Source organism: Melanerpes formicivorus, unplaced genomic scaffold (genome assembly GCF_026170545.1).
Source record: "Melanerpes formicivorus ecotype bairdi unplaced genomic scaffold, bMelFor1.0.p_v2 SCAF_14, whole genome shotgun sequence".
Lineage (NCBI taxonomy): Eukaryota > Metazoa > Chordata > Aves > Piciformes > Picidae > Melanerpes > Melanerpes formicivorus.
This window is the reverse complement of record NW_027142366.1, coordinates 15,708,839-15,736,630: the sequence shown is the minus strand read 5'-3', so window position 1 is coordinate 15,736,630 and position 27,792 is coordinate 15,708,839. Positions and strand designations below refer to the sequence as shown.

At 39.2% G+C, this 27,792-nt stretch overlaps 1 protein-coding gene across 41 annotated transcripts in view; it reads left to right on the top strand.

The window, feature by feature from the left end:
• The window catches only part of RBFOX1 (RNA binding fox-1 homolog 1), an 881,269-nt gene that overhangs the window by 753,646 nt on the left and 99,831 nt on the right, over nucleotides 1-27,792 (top strand). For all 41 annotated transcript variants that reach the window (XM_068147194.1, XM_068147209.1, XM_068147190.1 and 38 more), the window contains 2 exons: nucleotides 22,367-22,510; nucleotides 25,126-25,179. In XM_068147194.1, coding sequence (XP_068003295.1) covers nucleotides 22,367-22,510; nucleotides 25,126-25,179 — 198 coding nt within the window. The remainder of the gene's footprint in view (nucleotides 1-22,366; nucleotides 22,511-25,125; nucleotides 25,180-27,792) is intronic.

The following is a 27,792-nucleotide window of genomic DNA, read 5'->3' as shown; positions in this document are numbered from 1 at the left end:
TGAATGCTCTCGCTGAATTTCATGTTGGACTGTGTGCTTTTGGAGCACCGAGCACTGCGTAGATTGCAGTCTAAGCTTGGGTTGTTTGAACACTGTGTTTCAGGTGTAGGAATAAGAAAAAAGAGGTAAAACTCTGCAGCTTGGTTTAATACTCAGACATACCATGCAGACCATATGAAGTAACTAAACGTCTCTTCACCCCCCTGCCCCTCTCTCCCTGGGATATGTGCTGGGATGCTACCACACAGATGACAAAATGTGTCTGCTCCTTTGCTTTGGTATAGTTTCCATTTCTCTTCCAGAGAGGAATGGGATTCAGGAGTCAAAGACAGGGTGTGAAATTATATGAGGAACATGACTGCCGCCAGGATCATGGCCAAAGTGAGGTGACAAGGGCCTAAAACCCCCCTGTAGCACGCTCAGTGTGGTGGCATTCTGCTGTGTTACTTAGCTTTACAAATATGGGGACTGGTGGCTGTCAAGAGAGAGGGAGACTGGAAACTAGCCTTTGACTTACTGAGTTGTCAAGGTTAAAAGCTACACTGAAAGCCTTGAGAAAACTGCAAGGAGAGTGGCAGGAGATCACAGTGTGGACAAGGAGCATGACCAGGAAAGGGGATCAGCTGGCAGCATCTTGTTTGAAGGGGATAGATAGCAAAATACTTCAGCAGCTGCATAATCTATTCCATCTGTGACAAAATTATGTATGTTTTGGGGCGGGGAGTGAGGGTTCTGCAGTAGATGCAGCAGACAAGGCCAGCAGTAATCTATATCTGAGTATGGTTATCAGCAAGCAGAAATCCCTCAGAGGCTGAGACTGAATTATCGTTCTTTCAACTATTGTCCCTGCCTAGGTGTGCAGAAGATGGTCACAGCACAGCAGATACCCTTTTTCTTTTTCTGTGGAGTTTTCCCTGATGGTTCTCATTTCCATTCTTTTTTCTTGCCTTTTTTTTTCCTTTTCTGTTTGCCATTGCTCAGGTGCCAGTGGATAGGAGGGTAATGCCTTACCCTGCCACACATCCCTGATAGCAAAGCAAGGACAGGTTTAGACAGGCATTGTTTCTCTCCTTGATGTGCTCAGCTTATGCACTGGGTTTTGCTAGCCATAAATTTTAGGAGAATGTTTGTACGCTTGCAGTTTTGTCTCGCTCGTGGTGGGTTTCAGTGCCTCACATTTCATACTTATTTGCCAGGGAAAATATTTGCAAGCAAGACTGTATTTGTGCAGCATGTGTACAATACATTAATCAACTGCAGGGGTTTTTTTTCCTCAGTTGTGGCTGTACATGGGGACATTTAACACAGCATACATACTGCCTGATTTGTTGTATTTTGTGGTGTTGTGTTTCTTTTTGTTAAATACAAAGCACTAAATGTAGCTGGAGAATCTATGGCTTCAGTAATTGCAGTGACTCTTCTACCAGCAGTGCTTCCATATATCGCTTTGCTGGGATGCACTGCTGAATATTGCAGAAAGCATCTCAAATATATTTGCTGTTTCTAAGAAAAAACACCATGTTTGATTTTAGAGTGAAATTTGCATGTGAAGGTTTTCTTCCTATTGGCATGAGACTGCATTTGAAGCATGTGGTAATTTTGTGTCTAGCCGTTTTAATGGATAGTAGGAAATAGTTTCACTTTGCATTAATGTTTTTGTTAAAAATATGGGCTGCATACCAAAGTGATTTTAAATTCAGGCAAAAAAAAAGAACTTATAAATGTTCCTAAACAATAATAGCTAAAATTCAGTGCTGTATATGAGCTTTCAGTTTGATAAATACTTACTTATGAGGTCATAAATACTTGAGGTACAAAAGGTTAATGTAGTGTGAAAGGCTGTAAAACATAGGGAGCAACCTGCTAGATCATAATGATGCATTAGTACCTTTCAGTATGAATGCTAGTGGTTATAAAATCTTTAGGTTGAGTTTATTTTGTAATACAAGAATGTAAAGCCAGAGTATCTTCACTGTGTAGTTGCACTGCGCTTTGTTATTTATTTCTCTATGTTGTAAAACAAAAAAGAAAGGGTCTCTCATCTGCTCATAAGTGCCCACTGACTGAAAAGTGATAAAAGACCTCTTTTTGACTAATAAAATTTCTGAAGAGCATATGTCAAGTGTTGTCTGTGTGCTCAAAGTAATAAAATAAAGTAATACTCTGTGATTTTTTTTTTCCCCCTCTGCTTGTTAATAAGTTTCCATGAGATAAAGTAAGCAATAAGGCATGAAGAGAACAAAAGTGGTATCAATTTTGTAAAGCAGTACTGCAGTTTACTTTTGAAGAGAAAGAAATACATTGCTAAATTCCTGAAGTGAGCATTTGCTGAATGGTAAAATTGACTTTATCATCATAAACTATAGTATTTCTCAGCCTTAGAAGTCTTCTGCAGTTTGTAATTGTCTTCAATATGCTGATGCAGCTAATATTTCTCGTTTAGTATCTACCTCTGTGAAGTGATAATTTTCATGCTTTGGTGATCATTGCTTTTTACTGAAGCAAATGACTTCCTCTTACTCCTATATCAGAGCTTATGACAGATTAGGATAATTTTGCTGTAATTAATCTTTTGAGTCAGTTCCACTCTTTTCAGTGAAGTGCCATGTCTTGGCTGGGCTAAATGGAAGCAGTTAATAAAATCTGAAATCAAATATGAAAAACTTTTATTTGCAGGCTGTTGATAACTTTCTTTCAGTTGCCTCTGCTCTCTGGTTACAAAAGAAGTATTTTACTTTCAATTTATTCTCCCAATGAAGTACATCTCTATCTGGAAGATATTAAATAGTTTTGGGGGAATTAGACAAGAAATGTTGATGGGGAAAATATTTGGTGTAGTTAGAGCTCTCAGGTTTTATTACTTTTTGACAGTGAAAATCAACACATTCTGGTCTTATTAAGATAGAATTCGAAAGCTGGTAGCATTTGGGCTGTGCAAATATATCGTTAGTAAATCTCTGTAGATGATTGCTTTTAGTTTAAGGCATATTTAAATTAGCAAACAACACTGTGAGTGGCTTCTGCTCTGACTTAATTAGCACAGAATACCTGCGAGAGCAGAAAGTGAGATGCACATCCTGTAAAAGTCTCTCTAACGACTCTGAGAAGAACACATTGCTTAACACATTTTGAGAAGGTTGATTTTATCTGGGGACAATTGGTCAAGCTAGAAATCCAAATAACAAGGCTCTGGTAGGCCGGTACAATGAGTTATGGGTCTGTGACTCATATTGTCAAATGCCTCTTTGGATTACAAAGTACAAGATGTTGATGATAACACAAAAAAAGTATTTGGTATTCCCAACTCATACTTCTGCATTAGGTTATGAGGCTTTCTGTGCCTTACTTCTGGACAGAAAGTGTTTAGTCTCTTTGCTGTAATATTCTCAGTCTTCATTACCTTAAAGCATTCCCAGCTGCTCAGCCATTCTGACTGACTAGCTGTGTCTTTCAAAGTGCCTTTTTTTTTTCCTCCCTTGAATTAAATATCTTCCTCATGCAACACTAATCGTGGATATTTTTAATAGAATTGCATGGGGGAACTTAATTAACCTTTTCATCTTCCTTTTTATTTAAAGGAAATTTGAGAAATCAATGGTGTGGTTTCTAATTTAATGCATGCACCCCACAATGTCTATTAGAGGCTCTTCACATGAGTAAGTCAGGTGAGACATAACTGCTCATCTTTAGCTCACAATTCATTTTCTTTCAGCCAAAATGCTCACCTGACATTCTAATCGGGAAAGAGTGAGAGTCCTTGAGTATATGTGTTAATAAATATATATTCTTCATGAATTTATATAATCTCATAACTGCAGTCATTAATACTTTTAGGATGGTTATGCAAAGAACTGAAGGAATTTCAAATTATACCTCCCATTTGTGAGTTTCTTTTTTTTTTTTGACCTTCTTTCCTTTCTTTCATTTGGTAAATAATAATTAGAAATGCTTGTCATACTTTGTCTCTAGTTAATGAGTGGTTGAGAGTTCACAGCGTTCTGGAGAAAATGAGTTCTTTACCAGGATGGAAATGAGCAGACAGTAAAGGTTGTAATTTGCAATTTTAGTTGTATATCCATTTTCAGAAGTCCAACAAAGAGGAATTTTGACAGTGTTTCATTTAGAAGTAGAGGAAGGGGAAGGCGTTACGCAAGTAGATGATACTAAACGCAGATGCAGTTCGTGCCATATTTCTGTAAGCTATTCTTTTACCTTTCTCTGGATGAAGTAAATTTATGTATTCTCAGTTTGTTAGATTTCTAAATGAGTTTTGCTCCCAGTGGCTATTAATTATTGCTGTAACATCCTTTTTTTTATTAGTGCATAAGTTCTACTCACAAAAAGAAGATTCGTAGCTCCTCCTGAATAAAATCTGTATTTAAAGATTAAACACCTGTCCCATGATTTCCTCACATTCCTCAAGTAGGGTATGTATGGTTCAGGCTTGCTTGTCAACACTGCGTGGGCATCCTGGCCTGTATCAGGAACAGTGTGGCCAGCAGGAGCAGGGAAGTCATTCTGCCCTGTACTCAGCATTGGTTAGGCCACATCTTGAGTACTGTGTCCAGTTCTGGGCCCCTCAGTTTAGGAAAGATGTTGACTTGCTGGAAGGTGTCCAGAGAAGGGCAACAAAGTTGGTGTGGGGTTTGGAACACAAGCCCTATGAGAAGAGACTGAGGGAGCTGTGGTTGCTTAGCCTGGAGAAGAGGATGCTCAGGGGAGACCTTATTGCTCTCTACAACTACCTGAAGGGAGGTTGTAGTTGGGGGGGGTTGGTCTCTTCTCCCAGGCAGCCAGCACCAGAACAAGAGGACACAGTCTCAAGCTGCGCAAGGGGAAGTTTAGGCTGGATATTAGGAAGAAGTTCTTCATAGAAAGAGTGATTGGCCATTGGAATGTGCTGCCCAGGGAGGTGGTGGAGTCACCATCCCTGGAGGTGTTTAGGAAGAGACTGGATGGGGTTGGTGCCATGGTTTAGTTGATTAGGTGGTGTTGAATGATGGGTTGGATGCGATGATCTTGAAGGTCTCTTCCAACCTGGTCTGGTCTGGTGTGGTCTATTCTATTCTATTCTATTCTATCTGAATGATCAAGCCCTTTTTCATTTAAAAGTGTTAAATGCAGTAAAAGTATAAACTAGAATGAAAATTCCATACTTTGAAAAGTAAAAAAAACAACAGTTTATTTTGAGCTGCAGTTTTCAACTAGAGTCAGTTGCTTAAGGCTGCATGCAGTTGAGTGCTGAATCCCTCCAAGGGTGGACCATCCCAGACTCTCTGGGAAATTTGTTTTAGACTCTCGGGAAGTTTTTTTCCATTACTGAAAACAAATGTTCTGTACTTCAGCTTTTGCTCATTGCCTGTAGACCTGTCACTGGACACCACTGTCAAGAGTCTAGCTCCTTCATCTTTACTCCTTCCCATGAGGGGTTTATTCACATTGATAAGACTCTCCTGAGTCTTGTCTTTTCTAGGCTGAGCAGTCCCAACGCTTATCCTCTCTGTATTTGTCAGGCACTCCAATTCCTTCCACATTGCTGACTCCTATTTAATTTGTCTTCCAGACTCCCATGTCTTTTTCTGCAGAGCTGCTTTTCAGCTAGTCACTCTCCTGTGCATGGGGTTGTTCCTCCTCAAGTGTGGAGCTCTGCACTTCCCATTGAACTTCATGAGGCTCCTCCTGGCCTGTATCTGTAGCCTGTCAAGGTCCTTCTACATGGCAGCACAGTCCTCATTCCATACAGTTTTGTTTTGTCTGTAGTCAGCATTATTAGATTGAGTTCCATTTCTGAGCATTGAAGAGAAGACAAAACTCTGTAATAACGACAGAGGGAGCATGGATGTAACATCTTTTTTGGATTCCCAAAGTGAACTACAGATAACAAAACTTTCTGAGAGTATTATGGCTAATGGTTTCTCTGTACACATGGTAGATGAAAATAGGCGTATCTTGCCTAAGGAATTTCTGGTTCCTGTGCTTCAGGAGGAGGAACAAGGACAGAGGTCTGCTAGCAAGGTCATTGTGAGAAACAGGGAAAGGTAGAAAATAGCTTTAAATTCTCAGTGACAACTCTCCTAATTCAAGGGTTGCTATTAGGGAATGTTTTCTCTGCCCTCTTTTGTGGGAGCTTTTTGAGGAAAGGAAAACCTGATTTCAAGCACATCTGAGTTCTATTTCTTCCACAGATGTTTTCATGCACTTATGTATCAATAGTTGAAGTAGTTGCCCAGTTCTGCTTTAAAAGCTGCGTTGGTACAGCTCTGTAACAGGCACCATTCAGTATGATCAAGCTGCATTCACTATAACATTGGCAAAAGATTTGAATTGGTGATTTATATGTTTGACAAGTACACAGAACCATCCAGTACTGTATAGAATTTGTTTCTTTGTTGTTGCTGGGGGGGGTTGTGTTGTTTTGGTTTTGTTTTGAAAGGAAGAAAGAAGGAATGCTTTCTCTAAACTTTAAATCACCTTCCATATTACTGAAGGAAAGGTGTTGGATGAATGTGAAGAGAAGGATGAGAAAAGTCTGCTTGTGGTTTATGTAAAGCCATAATGTTGCAGGATGTGGACTTCTCTGACCTTGGTTAGGCTAGCAGGAAATTTTGGGCACATTCCATTGGGAGTGATAGTGTATTTTATAGAAGAGGTAGTATCAGAGAATGGCAGCAGCAGATTTTCCATGCAAAACATACCTCTTCTGAAGTGCCACTGCCATTTGTTTGCAGCATGCTAAGACAAGAGAGTATCAAACATAATAAGAAAAATCCAGGTATTTTTTCATAGGATGGCATTTAAGTAAGTTTGAAAAATTATTATCTTGTGTAGGAGCTGATATGCTCTTTAAGTTGGTGCATACCTCAGTGTAAAAAGCAATGCAATTTAGAAAGTGTCTTTTTGTGACACAGAGAAGCCTGAAATTCTGTATTTCAAGGGGTTCAAGCACTGACTCTAGGCTAAGACATACAAGTGAGCAAATGGAAAGTCACAGCAGGAATTCAGGAAGAGGTGAGGGGTCGAACAATGAAAACCCTTTTATCATGCTGTCACGTTTTCTTTCTTTTCATGAGCTTGCACTGTAGCAATCAACCATTCTCTCTCAGCATGAAACTCTGCTCTCGAGAGTTCACTCAGCAGTTGGTTGTGTCAACACAACTCTGTAAAAAAGGACTTTACATGCATGACATAAGTCTAGTTCAGAGGGGGAATTCCAGAAACCAGAGTACATTGATTCCAGCTGAGGGTAAACATTGCTTTCTAAACAGCTCTTCATAGCCCAACCTGCAAATGTTCCATCTAAGGCGCTTCTTCCGTTTCTCTTAAAGAAAGCAATGTGCTTTGAAGCTGTGTAGCACAGTATTTCGTTAATGATTTTTCTTTGGACAAATATTGTGAAATGTCACAGCACTGGACAAGGTTGTCACAGACTTTAAAAGATATTTTTGTCCAGAGAGAGCCTTGTTGCCAGAACAAAAATGTAATCAGCTTTATTCAAGCTTTGCGGCCTTTGAGAATGTTGACTTACAATTGCTAATGCTTGCAAGAATTTTTAAGCCAATTTGAACATTTAAAGAGAAGACTGTTTCATCACAGTGGTGCTTCTATGTGTGCTTAAGCTGTGTTACTTGCTGGTATTTGGTTTTAGATGGAAGATCTGTATTTCTGTATAATTTAGAATGTATCATATCCATTCCCAATAATTTCAAAGGAAGCATTTTAGCTCCTGTTTTGTAATTATCTGCATAACTCTAGAATCCCTGAAGGTCTTTTCCGTGGTCAGAGAAAGTGGCAGTTTCCAAACTGATCTAAGTTTGTCTAAGGCTCTGTCACAGTAGAAAGGAATAAGCCTGTCCCCCAGCTTTCTCTTACCCAACAACATCTCCACTTCTATGTACATTTCTTCAGCTGTGAATTGGGTCAGTCTGGAGATTCATTTTACGAAGTCTAAGTTCCTAGTTTGGTCAGTAGACAACTGCTGGAGTAAACCTGAGGTGGGGTGGAAGGATCCAGAGTCCCAGGGTGGCACAAAGGCAGGACTTCATGTCAGGTGTGTCATTGAGGCTTTAGGTGATGATGAAACCTCAGCATTATGTTTCATTAGAGGCACAGAAGAGGAAACAAGCTGTATTGTGACAAAACCAACAGAGATTAATTGTACGAAAGCAATGAGTAATTTGCAGGCAAAGATGACACGAGCAAGCCATTTTTTAGTGCTGAGGATACTGATAGCTTTTTGTTCTTCGAACACTTTGATGGATTTATCAAACAAGCTGTGCAATGTGAAGCTAGAGCTCCCATTTAAGTGATAAAGAAACCTTTAATCAGCTCTAATCAAGATTTCTGTATTTATTTTCATGGTGGGTTTTTTTGATGTGTTTTCATTTGTCGCCTGTCTGGATTTTTACATCAGTCTTTCAAGGATTTGAAGCAGAGATATTTTTAAACACTGGATTCCTGCTATTGAAGTCCTTTGAAAGAACAACAAGAATTACATCAGAAATACTAGTTTCCTGAGTAACAGATAAAAGAGGAATAGCCAAATGGCTAGAATATTTCTGTGTACCTATGTATGACTACTTAAGATATTTCATTAGAATGAAATTAATGTTTTTGCCCTGTGACCAGTAAAAGGTTTCTGGGTCAATCTGCTTGGTTTCTGTGTTTTAGAGGTGTTTTTTTAAAAGGATAGACTTAAGGAATCAGCCATGAGAACAACCTGTCCCACAGACGGAAAAGGGTTTTAGGAAGGGAGTTGGCAGGTCTTACTGACAGGGCTTTAAATGGGATTTGAAGGGGGAAGGGGGTGAAACCAGTCCCCAAGACAGGAGTCTGAGGGTGGTAAGCTGGAGTCCAGGGTGAAACCAGCAGCCCAGCTGAAGTGCATGTACACTAATGCACGCAAACTGGGTAACAAACAAGAGGAGCTGGAAGCCTTGTTACAGAAGGAAAGTTACGATATACTTGTCATCACAGAAACGCTATGGGGTGACTCACATGACTGGAGCACTGTAATTGATGGCTACAGGCTCTTCAGGAGACAGGTGAGGGAGAAGGGGTGGAAGGGTGGCCCTCTACCTCACGAAGGCTCTAGATGCCATGGAACTAGAGGTTAAGGATGATCAGGTTGAGTGTCTATGGGTGACAATTAGAGGGAAGGCCAACAAAGCTGACATCCAGGCTGGGGGCAGGTGTTGATCTGTTAGAAGGTAGGAGTGTTCTGCAGAGGGACCTTGACAGGCTGGACAGATGGGCAGATTCCAAGGGCATGAGATTTAACACATCTAGATGCTGGGTTCTACACATTGGCCACAGCAACCCCATCCAGTGCTACAAGATGGGGTCAAAGTGGCTGGAGAGCAGCCAGGCTGAGAGGGACCTGGGGATACTGATTGATAGTAGTCTGAACATGAGCCTGCAGTGTGCCCAGGTGGCCAAGAAGGCCAATGGCATCCTGGCCTGCATCAGGAACAGTGTGGCCAGCAGGAGAAGGGAGGTCATTCTTCCCTGTGCTTAGCACTGGTTAGGCCACATCTTGAGTACTGTATCCAGTTCTGGGCCACTCAGTTTAGGAAAGATGTTGACTTGCTGGAATGTGTCCAGAGAAGGGCTACAAAGGTGGTGAGGGTTTTGGAGCAAAAGCCCTATGAAGAGAGGCTGAGGGAGCTGGGGTTGCTTAGGCTGGAGAAGAGGATGCTCAGAGGGGACCTCTACAACTACCTGAAGGGCGGTTGTAGCCAGGTGGGGGTTGGTCTCTTCTCTCAGGCAACCACCAACAGAACAAGAGGACACATTCTCAAGCTGCACCACGGGAGGTTTAGGCTGGATTTTAGAAAGAAGTTCTTCACAGAAAGAGTGATATGTTTTTCCTTCTTGGCTAAGGGAGCTAGGATGCAGCTGATTAGAGAACAGTTTCATTAATTGCTGCTGTTGTGATACTCATGGATGGGATCAGTAGGCAGTCACAAATAGTTATTGAATCAATGCAAACAATAAATAATGCATTAAGGCCACCTACTATAATTCCTGCTCCCATTTCAAGTTATTGATATGCTGAAGTCAATTGGATGTCCTTAACGGAACTTGGCAACTGCTTACTTACTCAGAACTCTGTTAAATCCTCTTATGAATATTCTTTAAAAAATCGTATCTGTTCTTCATACCAGCAAAGTTTGCCTATGTTTTGATACAACTTCCAGAATCCAAACCATTTCTGGTTTCTGGTGATTCCACTCCAAACATGATTGATATGCTATTCCCTGGGATTCTGCTGACTCTTTCAGAAGAAAAATGATGAGCCAGCAATGGTGACATAAAGCACTATGTAAGGGTTATATTCCATATTGTTAAGGGAGATAGATTGGGGAAATAATTAATGTAGCCAAGTAATTAATAACTCTTTGGTTGCCCTGCAGTACCAGAAGCTTAAGAAACCTATTTTATTGCTCCTATCTGTCCTCAAAATTAATGATCTCTTATTTAGGCTGCTAGCTTTCTATGCATAAGCTATCACAATAATAGCAGTGCTTTCTCGTAGCCTGTGGTATCAGCATCCAGAATGCATCCATCTAGAAATGAAATAAATAATCAGTACTGCTTTAAAGTCTTCAACCTGTAATGATACCCAGTATGCTGAAGCCCCAAAGCATGTTCAATAGCAGGAACCATAGAAACTGCTGAAGCCAATCACAAAATTATTTAGGTTCTTTTTCATTTGTCTGTAAATTGGATTAAGAAATTCCACTGGGGTATATTTGTGTGTTGCAGTAGATCAAAAACAAATGTCCCAGACAGAGTCAACCACCTTGCCTTGTCTTCCTCTAACAAAAATATTCCAGTGGGGAGGTGGTTGTCTCTTCTTAGTGAAAAAGAGGTGCACTGACACCCTGCCTCCAGACACCTTGCCTTTTGGTCAATATTGGCAGGCTGCCTATATCCTGCTTCTGATGGATGTCAGCAGTAGGCAGATGTTGCTTGTGGTGCGCTTGTCAGGTAGGATTCCCTCAGAGCACGCTGCTGTTGGGGGAGTCAAGGGAGGACACAAGTCTTGTCTGCGTTCAGAGGGTATTTCTACAACTGACGATTCTGTGACATGACTCCTACACCAAGGGTCCCTGACAGCTCGCTGGAGCCGTGATAACACTTGTGACCCCATGGTGGCTGTTGGTGACTGGGCAGGCTGTCGTGTAGGTGGGTTGTTCATCACCTTTCTCACTGGCTCAGTAAGGCTTTGCTGTCAGACTTCATTACTGCTCAGAGCACATGCCCTTACACTGAACGTGGCATGGGACATCTGGAACTGGAATTGTGGAGGGGCTATTCTGGTCCCCTGTGTGTGGGAGAAGGGAAAAGTGAACTTCCTTGTCTGGTGTGAAACTTTTTTAAAAGCAAGATTTTCATTGGATGATTATAATATTGCATGAGCTAATGCACAAGAGCAGCCATATTTTTCTGCCTTTCTAAATGCCACTCTATGTGAAGCAGTTGCTTTCCTGTGAAGCACGATGTTAGGAATAAATCTGTTCTGCCCATATGAAACAGCCAGGCTGGCTGCTCTGGCCAGCTTCATCACTCGGGCTACCAAAATGCTGTGCAGCTTGCAAGCTCAGTGTTTGTGTCTCACACTTTAACTCAGCTTCAAAAGATGTAGTTTATTAATAGGCACAGCTGAACATCTAACATACTTCTGCCAGTAGTGAAATGGAGGGGAGGAGTCTTCTTGTGGACCAGTAGACTCAATGGTAGCCAGTGTGATAGCTCAGTGCTTTGCAGACAGGACAAGATGGCTAAGAATGAGGACTTGGCTGCTCTGCATGTTTCTTATCAGAACTGTCATAGAGTATGGTGACAAAGTAAATGCTTTGGGTTCTTTTCATTTGGTGCTTTGGACAGTAAAATATTAATGTAAAAGATATGAAAAAAAGGAATGTTATAGCTTTTTTTATCTGGGGAATTGAGTGAAATTAATAGGAATAGGGAAATTATTTTCTCAAGTGAGTATAATATTGGGGTGAAATTCTGACTCAGCTCAATTGAAAGGGAATATTACCTCTGAAAACAAGTCAGGGTTCTCCCTGCAGGGCATAAGTCTCAGTGTCTCTGACACCAAGCATTCCTACAGTATGAATTACTCAGTTACTCGGGGCATTTAGCAGCATTATCAAATGCAGTCATGATTATATTATTACATTTCTTTGTGCATAATGGCAAATTCTATATCTATGTGCACTTTGCACAAGAGCAGAACAAAGAGCAGTGCACATTGGCTTCAGAAATGGATTCTGAAGGGGATAAATTGATGTGGCATGAGCTGCATGCTTTGCAGTATGAGATACTTAGAATATTTGGAACTAATCTGAAGGGAAAATAACCTTACCTTCTAAAAGCCTGAAAGTGAGACTTTACTATTAACCTGTATTCATGGGAGAAGGATAACAGAGATACAGCTGATAAGAATAGTCACAGATATGTCTGGGAACATTTATCACAGTGGTAAAAACACATGGTGATAGAATTTTTTCCCGCACATGTACACCTTTGTGTAAACATTAAAGTACAAACAGATGTACCTGCTTAGGGAACTCTTTTTCCTCTATGTCATTATGCTTCTGAGAAGCACATTGCAGGGCTGGGGCTTTTCAGAATATAAATTTATCAAACTGAGTATGATTAATTAATCTACTTAAGAAGACAGGAAAGAAACAAGCCCATGCATTTCTCCACACACTGTAGGGTATTTGGGAAACAGCATTCTTGTTTTTTAGAAAGACCCAGCTCATTTCTGAATGAGTCTCTGTGCTCACTTTTAAATGGAAAGGTAACTTTTCAGACTCTAGATCCTTTTTAAGTGGAAAATGTGCAATATTATCTAAGGAAAGCATGAAGTTGATTTACTATGCATGATTTTTTCAGTTCTTTGTACACTTTCAGTATGGTTATATTTTTGCTCAGGACACACATATATATTTTTTCTGCTGAACTTTTCTCGATTGCTTTTTTATCAGGTTTACAAATCAAATCAAACAGGTATATTGCAGAGCTCTCTGATATTATTTTCTGCGCTTATAGCACAATGTATTGAATTATGCTTGCTCATGTACTGCTGCTGCTGTTCTCTCCAGATTGAGAGAGAATGACTGTGGGGGCTGTAAATTCACTTGGCTTGCAGCACCACTGGTTAAATCAAGAGCCCTATTCAGGCTAGAGAAGAGACAGAGCAAGTGTTCATTACACAAATCAATTTGGTCAAAAGTACAGCACAGTGGGTACTCAACCATTGCTCACATAATATTGTCGACTTAATCAAATAATGCCTAGAAGACATTCACAAGCTCTTTCTCTCTGAGAAATAACTTGATTGGTGCAGCAGGACAAAAACAGGTGCTGTTTTGAGCATTTTTTTCAAGTTTAATGAGCATTGTGAAAAATGCTAAATTCTAAAGAGCTTAGCATCTAAATATGCCTCTAAATGTGTTCTTAAAAATAATCGATTGCTTTTCTTCTCTTTCTTTTCTTCCCATATATATTTTACAGGTTACTCTTACTAGAATTAGGCTGCTCTTCCTTTAGACTTGGTGTGGGATGAAAAAATATGCAACTGATTTATATTGTGTGCAGATGATAGAGTGGCCAAGACTTGACATAGGTTTTCCACGTTATTCTAGTACAACATCTTTCAGTTTATCCAGGAAGAGATAATAGTTTTGGTTCCATTTTAGGCATTTCCTACTGTTTATGTTCCATTTACTCTTTAAAATCTGAGACTGAGAACATTGTTCCTTCAGTAGTGGCAGCATTTCATTACATTGAAACAGAGTTTGAGGGGGAAAGATTTTGTCTACACCACTATTGTTTTGTAGGAAATGAAAGGGGTTAGTCAATTAAAAAGAGTGGAGGGGAAGTGTAACACTCGCCCTTCCAGTGTAAGAAAATCACAGGGACAGCTTTGGTTACAGACAGAAAGAGATACAGAAAATGTGTATTTGTAGGGAAGGAGAATGGAATTGTGTTTTGTGCCCAAAGGGTGTACACACAGCCCTCTCTTATTTCAGGTTCACTGAACATTCTCTGTTATTGCATGCTATGACTTTGCCACAAGTGCTGAGGAAGGATGGGAGATGACACTCTTGTGTCCACTCAGGGGTAACCTGGGAAATGGGTTTGTATTAGAGCTGGATGAAGGTTTTCAAGCATACAGGTTTGTTTTTTTTATTTTTCCCCGAAGAATGTATTTCAGGGTGTAATATATTGTGAATTTGGATTAGGAAGGCCTGGAAAAAAGGTGGAAGGAGATGATATATTCTCCCAACTAGAATCATAGAATGCACTGGATTGGGAGGGACCTCTAGAGGTCATCTTGTCCAAACCCCGTGCAGCAAGGTGGGACATCCCCAACTAGATCAGGTTGCTCAGAGCCCCATCAAGCCTAACTGTGAATGTCTCCAGGGACAGGGCCTCCACCTCCCTGGGCTACCTATTCCAGAGTTCCACCACTCTCATAGTAATGAACTTTTTCCTAATGAATCTAAATCTACCCTGCTCTAGTTTAAAGCCATTATCTCTTGTCATAGTGCTAGGTGTCTTTGTGAATAGTCTCTCCCCCAGAAAATTAGGAAATTTTAGATTCTATTTTATCCAGAAAAATATCTTGGTTACCAATTTTCTTCATCTGTGGTTTTGGTTTTGGTTTTTTTTGTTTTAATTCTTGGGAAAAATATATGGATTGGAATGAGAAAAAAATTATTTGCTAAAATGTTTTAGAAAAGGTTTCTTTTCTGTTAAATTACAGCTTTTTGGGAAATTAGAGATTATTGCCTTAGTTTGTTTTTTTCTTTTCCCTGATATCAGAAATCGATTGTGCAGAATGATCCTGAGGCAGCACACTGGGAGATGTGTTCTTTGGCTGTGAGATGGCAGGACCTAAGACTCTTGGTAGTTCACTTGTCAAAAAGGAGAAGCAGCTCCTAAAGGACTGGATAGGCTCTTGGCAAAGGCTACTAAGGCAAAAACTTGCAGCGTAACACACTCCTCATTTTTCATTGCACCTAACCTTCTGTCGTTGAAAATGGAAGAACTGCTAGTGGTGGCAGCTGCAAAAAAACTGGGCTGGCCAAAGGAAATATCCCATGGTTTTCATTGCTTTTTAAGAACCTAACTTTGGTGTGAAGACTTCTGAGAACTTGAATTCAGTCTTCCAAAGAACAGAGGTTCATTCATTTCATTACAAATCAATAGTTTAACTTTTAACTATCCTGGTGGTGAATTGGGTTGAGAAGTACACAATATATTTATACTGAAAGTATCTTACATGAAATACAAATTTATTTTCTGAAACACTCTCTTTACAAGGGTGGCTTCACTGGCTTCCCATATGCTGGTGTCTGAGAATACACCTTCTGTACACTCATTCTGTCATTTGGGGGCATATGTTAGTCAGTTAGAGGGTAGAAAGGCTCTGCAGAGGGACCTCGACCGACTGGACAGGTGGGCAGAGTCCAATGGGATGGCATTCAACAAGTCCAAGTGCTGAGTGCTGCACTTTAGCTACGGCAATCCCATGCAGAGCTACAGGCTGGGGTCGGAGTGGCTGGAGAGCTCCCAAACAGAGAGGGACCTGGGGGTGCTGATCGACAGCCACCTGAATATGAGCCAACAGTGTGCCCAGGTGGCCAGGAAGGCCAATGGCATCCTGGCCTGCATTAGGAATAGTGTGGCCAGCAGGAGCAGGGAGGTCATTGTGCCCCTGTACTCTGCTTTGGTTAGGCTGCACCTTGAATACTGTGTCCAGTTCTGGGCCCCTCAGTTTAAGAAGGACATTGAAACACTTGAACGTGTCCAGAGAAGGGCAACAAGGCTGGTGAGAGGCCTTGAACGCAAGCCCTATGAGGAGAGGCTGAGGGAGCTGGGATTGTTTAGCCTGGAGAAGAGGAGGCTCAGGGGTGACCTCATTGCCCTCTACAACTACCTGAAAGGTGGTTGTAGCCAGGAAGGGGTTGGCCTCTTCTCCCAGGCAACCAACACCAGAACAAGGGGACACAGTCTCAAGCTGCGCCAGGGGAGGTTTAGACTCGAGGTGAGGAGGAAGTTCTTCACCGAGCGAGTCATTCGTCATTGGAACGGGTTGCCCAGGGAGGTGGTTGAGTCATCGACCCTGGAGGCGTTCAAGGGGAGATTGGACGTGGCACTTGGTGCCATGGTCTAGTCATGGGGTCTGTGTTGATAGGTTGGACTCCATGATCCTCAAGGTCCTTTCCAACCTAAGTGATACTGTGATACTGGTGGTTTTTAATTTTGTTTACCTGTAGGAATGGCTTCAGTTTTGATTTGTTCAACCACCTAAACCTTCAGTAGCTCACTAAATGGAATTAATCTCAATTTATTTCTGTGTATGTGAGAATTTGGTCTTCTTTTTCTGTATTTGTCCCTTTCATAATAGTTTTCAATGCTGTGATGTAGTAAGATTCTTTAATGTTTTATAACTGATAATATGTGGTGGAATAGGAACCAGAAAGCAGCCTATGATTTGAGCAGAAATGGCAAGGGGTATGTGTCACCTAGGTGGGGAATATACTGATGAGAGAGAAAATTAGTTGAGACAGATTCCTGTAAAATATGTTTTCTGAATGCAGACTAGTGAAGGCTTTTCTCTCTCTTTTTTTTTTTTTCTTCCCTTGGAGTACATTTTGAGACTTATTTCATATCCTGTAATAAAACATTGTATCCAAGGGCATCTGACTTTACTACTTGTTTTCTTAAAATCTTTCCTGTTATCATTGAGACCTCTGGTAACTGATTTGCTAATTTCAGTAATAAATATTAATGTGATGCAATATTAGTCATAGAATCATAGAATGGTTCAGGTTCGAAGGGACCTTAGCAATCATCTACTCCAACCTCCCAGCCATGGGCAGGGATACCTCTCATCTAGACTTGGCTGCTCAAGCCTCCTTCAGCCTGGCCTTGAACACCCCCAGGGAGGAGTCATCCACAGCCTCTCTGGGCAGCCTATTCCAGAGTCTTATCACCGTTGTACTGAAGAACTTCCTAAAATCCAGTGTAAGCCTGCTGTGCCTCAGCCTAAAACCATTCCCTCTTGTCCTGTTTCTAGACACCCTTATGAAAAGTCCCTCTCTAGCTTTCCTGTAGGATCCTTTCAGGTATTGAAAGGCAACTCTAAGGTCCCTAAGGAGTCGTCTTTTCTCCTTCTTCTCTTCTCTAGGCTCCTTCAGCCTATCCTCAGAGCAGAGGTATTCCATTAAGAGCGTATCCATTTGATTTCAATTGGCTAACTCAGTAAGTCAGTTTCATGATGTTTGTTTCTCTGAGGGCATAGATCTACAGTCTCCTTTTTTTTTGTGTTAAATAGCTTCTCAATATTTATGAGATGATAAGGCAAACCAGGATTTTTATTAAAATGGAGATATGTACCTGTTGAACAAGGTTGAACAAAGGTTAGGAGAAAAGTGAACTATTAAGAGAACTATAAAAGGCTAATAATAACATGATAGAGGATCTTAAGACATAGAAGAGTATTTATTCCCTGAAATGATAAATTAAAATTGACATATGAGGACATATTTCTGGGTAGATGTAGGCATTCCTTGCAGGAGTTTCTCTGAATATTGTCCATACCTAAATTCAATTTCACCAAGATTAAACTGGTTTAGCTCATATATATCGATTGAGCTAGAAATTACTATGGAAAATTGAGCATCTCAATTCTGTATGAAGTGCCTGCAAATGCAATCAGCAGTCATTAAAGGATTCAAGTTTCAGCAACTTATTTTAACATTCATGACATAAAATGCTGCTGAAAATTTGCAATTGTGTATTAATAAATATCTGTAACAAATGTTTTTTAGATGGGGAAGATTTTGCAGCAGTGTCTGTCGAAAGGATGCCTAAGGATGCCAAAGTTTTCATCCTCTGATTCCTTCTGGGCATTATCATTAATAATCTGCTAAAAATCTGTAACTGTTTATTAGATTTTTAAAATTAGAAGTACCTTCTCAGTGGAACCAGAGTCATGTAGCAAACCAGTACAAATGACCTTTTGGTGAAGATGGCAAATGACACCTTACACCTCACAGCTACAAACTAACCTGATAGAGTGCTGACTGACATGTGTGGGAGAAAAGCCAAGCTGTAGTCATTCTGAGGATTCTGAGAACCTGCAGTTACCATCGATCTCGTGCAGCACTGAGGGACTGTATTACCACTGCTTTCAGCTCCCAGTTTATTTGCAGCTTTACATCTTGGTTTACCCTAGAGCAGGGTAGATTTAGATTGGACGTTAGGAAGAAGTTCTTCACTGTGAGGGTGGTGGAACAGTGGAACAGGTTACCCAGAGAGGTGGTGGAGTCCCCATCCCTGGAGACATTCAAGGTCGGATTTGATGGGGCTCTGAGCAACTTGATCTAGTTGAGGATGATGGTCTAGATGTCTTCTAGAGGAGACTTTAAACCCAGTGCATTCGATGTTTCTATTCCATGATTGTAAGTAAAAGGCACACTGCTTTTAAAAACATGCTGTTATAAGAGGAATAGCCATAAGCACAGATTTGTCAATAAGATGCAGTCTTTTACATCTGGAATGGATTGTGGACAAAGGAAAAGCCTTGAATGTTGTGTTTCACTTTTCATAAGGCTTTGACACTTTCACAGAAGCCGTGAGTCTATTCAAGCTGGGAAATATGGTCAGTAGGCTGGGTGGAAAACTGGGAGCTTTGTTTAAGCAGCTCACCATCAAAATGAAAAGATTTATGAGAAGGAGGTCTGCAGGGATTTGTGGTGACTCAGTGTTTTTCAGCATTTTCATTAATGATCTGAATGATGGAATAGTGTATACTTATCAAATCTGCGACAACACCAAGCTGGGAAGGTCTGTGAGCACATTGCAGGACAGGAGTAGAATTCTAAATACTCTTGATAAATTTTAGGTATGGTGTGGAAAAAAATGAAAATGCTGTTCAAAAACATCAAATGTGAGGTGCTTACCTGGCCTGAAGAAACTGCATAAATGCAGCATAAAAAATCACTGGTTAAAGAGCAGTTCCACAAAATAGACTGTTATGGATTACAAGTTGTACATGAATTTGCACTGCTGTTTTCTATAGGAAAAAGGAAAAAGAAGGAGCACTAGACAGAAGATAGTTTCAGGGGTGAAATGTGTTGACTAGTTGGCTTATGAATTATGATCTCTTCACAAAGTTTAAATGAATGGCTTTTGGATGTGTGAAGGTAAATGCAGCTTTGTAGTCAGAAAGTTAGGTTGTGTGGAAAAATGCGGAGACTATACTCTGTTTTGTGTCATCTCTGTGTAATGGTAATGCTTGGGGGTGTGTGTATTTATTTTGCATAAATTGTAATGATTTGCTTGACTGAGTCAGGAGAGAGGATATTGAATGAGACTGAACCTATAACAGATCAGGACTTGTACATTTTGTGTACAGGACTTCAAGGATGTAGCAAGGTTAATGCCATATACTAATTTCAATTAATTTCTAGAGAAATATCGAACAACGGTCTTTAAATCCTCTAGGTAGGAAAATATTCTCTTGAAATGTAGTATTTATGTGTAAGGTAAATTCTATTCTAGCTCTTTGAGTCCACAGGGCTTTGAAACTTAACCTTTCTGAGATTTTGCAAAATCCGGCTTGTCCTGTTTCTGTTTTACCTCCATGGTGTTACTTGGAAATGTTCATGTAAGCTTCACATTCCGATTTCAATTTGCAGTTGTTGGTCTTCGGATCTCCTAGGCACATCTGCAGATTTCTAGGTGGTAATATGCTTTATAAAGAGTCTGTTACTTTGATGAGCCTTATAATGCATTTTAAATGGTTTAGTTCTGTTAATGTATGCCACAAACTTCTTTAAGGGCATTTGCAGGTATGGATCTTTGACAGCTGTGAAGTTCAGGATTTCAATTCTCGATGCCCAAACTCTGAACCTTTCTTTGCTGAAACTGTAAATTTCAGGCTTCTGCGAATGAAAGTGGTAAAATCAAAGAGAAATACCCAGAAAATCACAGTACTTGCATTTGCCTGCTTCACCCCTAGTTTAGTTTAGTGTCTTCAGAAGCCTTGCTGGGGTTTTGTTGGGAATATATCTGTTCAGCTTCTCTTGGTACATAAGTTGCTTCTAATGTTTTGGCATGCTAATAGTGCACAGTTGAGTCTTCTTAGTCCTTGTTTTTCATCATTTATATTAACACAATGAACAGAAATTACTTTTTCCAATTTGCATTTATACAGTATGCTTATTATGTAATTTCTTCCTGGGGCACCCTTTCTTCCTAAAGCTAAACAGCACCTTCAAAATTCTTTAATTCTCTTCATATTACTCTAATTGACCTTAAATTCTCCTGGAGTTTTATATTTCAAGAGTTTCCAGTTACTCATCCCCCCACCTGCTCTCATACACCAAATTTCCTTTATATTTCTCTCATTTTAAGGCCTGAAGGTGGTAGAGAGCAATCTCTGCAGCGCCTAGGGCTGGAATAGTTGCCTAAAATCAAAACTTTGGATTTCTGAGTTGGTTTTAGATATCAGGAGAATAATGTGGAACATGGATTTGTCTCTTAGCAGCTATGTTTAGTATTTAAATCAATAGAAATTTATGCAGATGAACTATTTCGTTTCTGGGACTCTGCCTGTGAGTTCAGGGAGCAGAAGATAAAGAGATGTGATGACACTGATTCAGTTTCAGATTTACACTTGAGCTGTTCCCAGATCATTGTTTGCATCACTTGAGAACCCTTCCAAGGCACAGAGAAGTTTGTGCATGAGTATCAGGGTGTCACATGAGATGTAGGCACTGCTGAGGAATGGATGCTTCTGCAGAAATGCTGAGGAACTTTCATTGTCAAGAGTTCTTAGCACGGAAGTATAGGCAGTACAGGAAAATGTAGATGTTTATGCTCTCAGTTTTTGAACATTTGCATTTACTGGGGAAGGTGATGTTCAGTTTAGTTTGCTGGAATTAAATGTATATGTAGTTTTTGCTGATATAAGTGATGCATTCTGTTTAAGTTCTTTTGCTTCTTCAACAGGCTTATTGGTACTAAAACCGTATGGTAAGGTTTGTTTTACTTAATTATTCCTATTTTGCTTAAAGTGTTGTCTCTTAAAAGAAATTTGATACTAGCAAGAAATGGGAAATTTCTTCTTTTTTATTTGTGTGTGTGTGTGTGTTTTGTTGTTTTTTTTTGTTAATGGAAAAAAAAAAGAAAGACAAGCTGAACTGTAGCTTTAGAACACAAGACAAAAATGAATACTTGGAAGATTAATATGGTTGGAAAGAAGAGGAAGGACAAAGAAAATAGAGGAACAGCTGTAAGATGATCACTGTGGTTTCATTCAACTATTTTTTTTCCTCTTCTTTTCTTCCAAATCTCTTCTACCAGTGCTAGAGAAAATAGCCACACTGGTTTATGTACCTACCCAAAATCATTTCCTGGTGAATGTGTGCTGTATGCGCAATGCTTGATTAAATGATTAGATACTGTATGATAGAATTAAAGAAGACAGATGAGAAATTTCTATAGTATACAGATAGACTAGTTTTGGCTAGATTTAATCTTGAAATGGAGGGAAATACATTTTCAATCTCTCAAATTGTTTGTGAAATTGTAATACACAGAAATGTCCTTCAATTATAAACTACTGGTTTTAAATTAGGGAACACTACCTCTGTAAGAACAACTATGCCATGACTTTATGGTGATGAGAAAGAAAATCTGTACAGCTTTGCCCCTCATCAGACAACCTTCACCACTGCTTATACTTCTGTGCCCTTTCACCACTCAAGGCCTTTTCCATAATGGTGACCATTTTTCTAGACATAATGACACTCTAGTGCCAACCAGCACTGCTTACTAAGGGGCATCTAGGATGTGATGTACAACCTGCCTTCTGTGTGGAAGTCTCAGTGGCCCCTGAATGAAAGTATTAATCTTATATGAAAGTTTATGGCTTGCATCTGCGAGTAGGCTATTTGGATGTGGAGACTCAGTTTCTTCTTTTGGCAGCCACTGATGAGGTTAAAGGGATTTCAGCAGCCTTGTTTTGTAAGGAGATATATTTATTAATTTTTGAAAATTAGCAAAGAGAATCAATAAACAATAACCTCCTTCCTATTTTCCAGTTTATTCCAAATCCATATTAAAGATATCCTTGAAAAGCTACACTGTTTGGATGGTACAGAAATGGATTTTATTTCCATGTATCTCAATTTCTGATATTCTTCAATACCTTTGAGCAGAATTAATTCCTCTTTTTTTTTTTTTTAAGAACTTAAGCCCACCCTCAGTTTGTTTCCAAAATGGCAGACATACTTAGTGTACTTTACTTTATTTTGCTTTACCCTTTTAGCAGACAGATGATGCAGCACAGACCGATGGCCAGCAACAGACACAATCTTCTGAAAACACAGAAAACAAATCACAGCCAAAAAGGCTTCACGTCTCAAATATACCATTCAGATTCCGGGATCCAGATCTTAGACAAATGTTTGGTGTAAGTACTCATCATTTGTTTCTGCTTTTTCATATTTGCATTGCCATAGGTATTTTATATAACAGGCAACAGTGAGCGCAGTATCTCTGGTGTAGGCTGTTGAACTATTATCAGTAAAGACTGATTGATTTATTTGTAACCAAACGTCTGATTTGGCAGTCACAACTGGGAAAAAAAATGCTACTGATTCTTCTGTATGTGATACAGATGGGTGCACTGTGTGCATGGCATTCAATAAAAGGCTATCTCCATTGGTTTAAGCTATTGAATGAATCTATATTCCTACTGTACACTGCTGCATATATGTCTGTATTTATTGATTTGGGAAGGTGTGATATAAAGTAGTGTTTGACCTCTTGAACAAGGGACTCAAGTTTATAGAAGACTTGGGCTGAATTTAAGCAGAAAGTCCAGGAGTACGAGTTCTCACCCATCCCCACAGGTCTTGTATGCCTGTATCTTCTAAAGTTGTTGCCAGTATTTTTGTGTAAAGTCTTTCATTCTTTTTTTCCCTCTTCCCAGGCTATTAGCTATCTTTAAGTACCTTGGCTGTGTTCCACACGTCTCATATGTGCCATCAATTTTGGCCGCATAACTATGAGAAGTTAGACAGGGTTTCTTCTCCCTGCTCCAAGAACTCTTAGAATGATATGTCACTAAATAAAATCTAGACATAGTCCTGATCAGCTCTTAGAACCTAGTTTTTCCTTTTTCAGGTTAGTACTGTTAGATATTTATGTTACTTTTGCTTTCCTATTTCTGACACATTAAAGCTTAATTCACTTCTACATTACACTTTGCTATACAGTGCACCATCAAGCACTTCATGGCACCCTACTTCTTCCCATCTTTCACATTTAGATCAGATTTTTAAGCTCCTCTAATGTTTTTGGATGTAAGTTAAGGCATTGTTTTCTCAGTAATTATTTCTATGAAGTGAAGGAAAGTCCCTGGAAAAATAAACATAGTACGGCATTGAGAAATGAGAGTGTCTTCTTTGCCATGTCTGACTTAACTACAAGTAACCTTCCCTCTAAATGCTACTACAGCTCATCAGTGAAATAGCAGAAGGCAGAATAATTAACCCTCTGGAGAAAAAGATGCAAATTTATTTAAATTAAACAAACCACTTAATATAGCTGGATTTTATTTGAAAGTACATTAAATGGAAGATTTTATTTTTTTTAAAGGGATTGGAGTCATTTTGAAGTGAATAAAAGCTGTGGGGTTTTTCCATTATTTCTAAATCTTAGGTCTCAAAACACTAACACTGGAGAATGGCTGGAGTGTTTCAGCCTTAGAATGTCTTGGTGACAGTAAAATTTTTGCTTCTGTATTGAGAGAAAATATCTGCAAGTGTGGTTTGAAATATCTGATATGAGGTGTGGTAATGCTGCACCATGACCACATTACACACACAGCAGATGACTATAAATACAGCAGATGAGGATTGGTCAAACACTAAGTCAATGTCTGCTTATAGACTGAAGTTGCAGTTAAAACGTTAATTAGTGAATGCAAGAACATAAAATGAGCCAAGGGATAACAAATGGTGGTTGATTTTTCATAACCAATTTGAAACACTTTAATAAGCTGGAGAAAGGAACACTATCCTCTCTGGCCTGGAATTCTTATATCTTACCAAAATGAAGCGTGGGCTCATCTCAGAGAGGGTCTTTGGAATCTTTTGGTTACTATTTATTTTGCTGCTTCTGATTTTTACCTTTTTGTTTAATACATTGTAACACTTTTGAGTGTTAACACTGATCCATACTGCATGTTAATGACATGTGAAATGAAAGTATCACATGAGAGAGTGCTCTAACTGAACACAACCGGAGCCAAACAAATACTGACTTCAGTCCAACAGAGCCTTTTGCTTTAGGATAGCAACTATGATCAAGTTTTGCATGTCTGAATCATATCTAATGATTGTGAGTACTGTTGTAATGTCAGTAGTAATAGCAGCTACTTCTAATATTATAATTAACATGTAATTGTGAGCAGGGAAAATTTCTGAACAAGTAAATATCCATTCTAGTTTTCCAAATTACACTCTAGTAAGACAAGAATTACTTAGGAGAGTGATGCTTATCCCTTTGTAGTGAGAAATCCTCGCTCCCTGAAGCCAGCAACAAAACTCCTAGTTGGTACAATCCTATTCCTGTAAAGCAGAGGTAACCAAACTCCTTTTCATGTCCTGGAAAGCAGGTGCCAAAAGTCTTCAGAAACAAAGGTTCTTCAGAGGGAAGGATGAGGAGAGATGGCAGCAGTGTTCCCACAGCTGTTAATCCTGTTTTGTTAATTGTCTTTCTTACACTCCAAGCAAAGTAATCCAGTATTATGTATGTTAGACCTGTGATGCCAGCACCCTACTAGGTGTGAAGGCACAAGTGCAATGATATGTGTCATTTAGTTGTGATATTAATCTGACTTCTCTTCAGCATTGTCTTTTTTGGTGCCTGACTATCTTTGCCTTTTTGTTTTTTTAACATTCTGATGTGGTGCACCATTTTCTGAGAGGAAGAAAAAACCCAAAACAACACATATGTACTGTATGTAAAAGAAGCATTGCACTTACCTAATTTTGATGTTTATTTTCTGTTTCTTTGCAGCAATTTGGTAAAATCTTAGACGTTGAAATTATTTTTAATGAGCGAGGCTCAAAGGTAAGCAGTTCAATTCATTCATGGAATTTCAAAATGTGGTTAAAATGTTTATAGGAGTAAGTGAAAACAACTGCCCTGCTGTAAAAAGTTATGTCTGAAAGTCCATAATAGAGAAAACATCTTCTGAGATGTCATTTAGTTTCCTAAGCAGCCTGAAAATCGGTAGACTTCTTTGTATCTTTTAAAGGGGGTAATTTTAACTACACCAAACTGTCATCTTTTTAATGGAAATGTTGATTTCTGCTGTCTTTAGTCTTCAGTGCTAATTATCTTTTTTATTTTTCATTAAGATGATTCCATACTTACATTACAGATATTTGTAGGCAGGTTTGTATTAGGAGAGGTGTTTTTATTTACCCCTGTTGAAATGAAAGATGATACTTAATAACTGTCCTCATTAGGAATTAGCTGAGAAAATATGTGATTGTTCCCGATTATCTGAGTGCAGATGTTTTCCTGCAGTCAAAGCTTCAGTACACCAACCCTTTGAAAGCAATCTGTTTTAACGTTTCCTGATGAAAAGTTATTGTATTGCAAATGCTGAGTATTTTTCAATTACTTTGCCTTAAATGCATACTTCAATATTTAAGAAATAAAGCAAGATAAAATGGCTGTGACTGCACTAGCAGCATCAGTATGCTCACCTATGACATCAGCTGCATTATGAAGGTTTATGTTTGTCATACACATAGTAGTAGCTTTTTCCTTCTCCTGCCATGTCACACTAGAATATTTATCCACCGCTGTTTCAGTCTTCCTGTAACTCTCATATATGATTTATTATTAGCCACAGACTTATTTTCCTCTTGTACTACAATCTGTCATTTAAGAATCAGATACATCATCAGTGTCTCCTAGATCAGATATATTTACATTCCCTTAGGGTGTTTGTATGCATATCCTAAACTTAAAGCCATCACTTTATGTATATATAGTAGCTGAAGTTTTCTGGTTTATATTCCAAAATTATTCTGACATTTATTAATTAGTGCTCTTGTCTGCTTGCCCTAACCATATTGGAATGTTTACCACTTTTTCAGTAAACAACCAAAATTTATGGAGCTGAGGCGCTTAGAATCTCCTACTGTAGTTGAAATTTATTATCATTAAATTATGGTTGTTCAATAGTGTTTGCAGAAAACGTTGCCTGTCTAGAAACTGCTCCCGCTGGGTAGTGCTATAAATTTCCAAAGACATTCCACCTTTGCCTGGTGCTGTGGAAAATGAAGTGGAGCTGAGTAGAGATGATGGTGGTTTATACCTTTGTTGAGCCATGACATTGTACACATGTAGGGCTTTTAACTGTCACATCAGGCTCAGACTGCCTAAGCAGAAGGCTTTTTAACTGCATTTGGGAGTGGGGTGAGGAGGTATTCCTGAACTGAGGTTTTTTAATAGTGGTCTTGCAGTAGTGAAAACATCCAGTGCCTTGTGCTAGAAACCAGCACCTAGAAAGGATTTCACAAGGAAGACGTTTTCCTCTTTTAATGTCCCGCCTTCAATTACACACTCTGGTTTAGACACTCTTAAGACCTATTCTTTTTCAATGTCAATAATATAAAATACTGTAATAATATAGATTTTATATTGATGTTATATTTGCCTTGTGCAATGCTTTCAGGGCAAAGATGTTTATTATGTAATACAGCAAAGTTACATAGTCGTCTCAGAAGGCACATGTGTCACATCTCAATTGGTCATACTGCCATATGTGTAATTAAGGCATACAATAGGTCAAAATAACAAAACAGTAATTTAACACATCCAACCAAATTCTTCCTAGTTTCTCTCCTTCAGTTACAAGGTGTTTACATTGTTCTCAGAGTCAAAGACAAAACATAGCTTTCTCTAGTTTGAGCAAAGGCAAACCATCCCTATGCTCCTCTAAATCTATCCAAAAACAACCCTTCTCCTACAAAACAGTAATAGTGTTAAACACTATGCAGTGCTGGGTTGGTGCATCCACACTGCTGCTGGGTTAGCTGCTGGAGATACTTAAAACAGTTTTGCAGTGCATCTCTTTGCTTCTGTATGTTACTTCTCACCTTATATAGAGCTGTTTCAGGTAAAGCTGTGTAGTGTTTTGATTTGCAGAGGTGCAGTAAGATTCTCTCAATGAAAAGACAAGTTAAAAGTGGTATTAGGAATAAGATGAATTGATTAGGAATTAAGATCAGGAATAAGAGGATTTTTTTTTTCTTTATATTTTCTTTTTCTTTTCCTTCTTCTTTTTTTTTTTTAATCTGATCATTTCATGTCCATTCTGTAGGATTTAAGATGCACCAGATTAAAGTCCCATTCCTGGCAGTGCTTATCTATGTTTTCATAAAATCCCACTGAAACTGAAAGGACTACTAAGTGGTCTCAAACTGAGTACAGGTAAAAACAAAATTTGCAGGATCAAAATTCAAATTTGCTTCTAGCTGTAGTTTGGCATAAAGGAACCGCTAGGTTATTTATTTTGTATGTTTCTGGGTTTGTTTATTTCTTTTTATTCCAATGTTAATGTTGAAAAAGACTCTTGAAAACCCAACAAAAGTAAGCTCTTTTTCATCCCATAGTAGTTAAGAAAAATGAAATTGCATATGCAAAAAACATAATGGTGCAGTACCA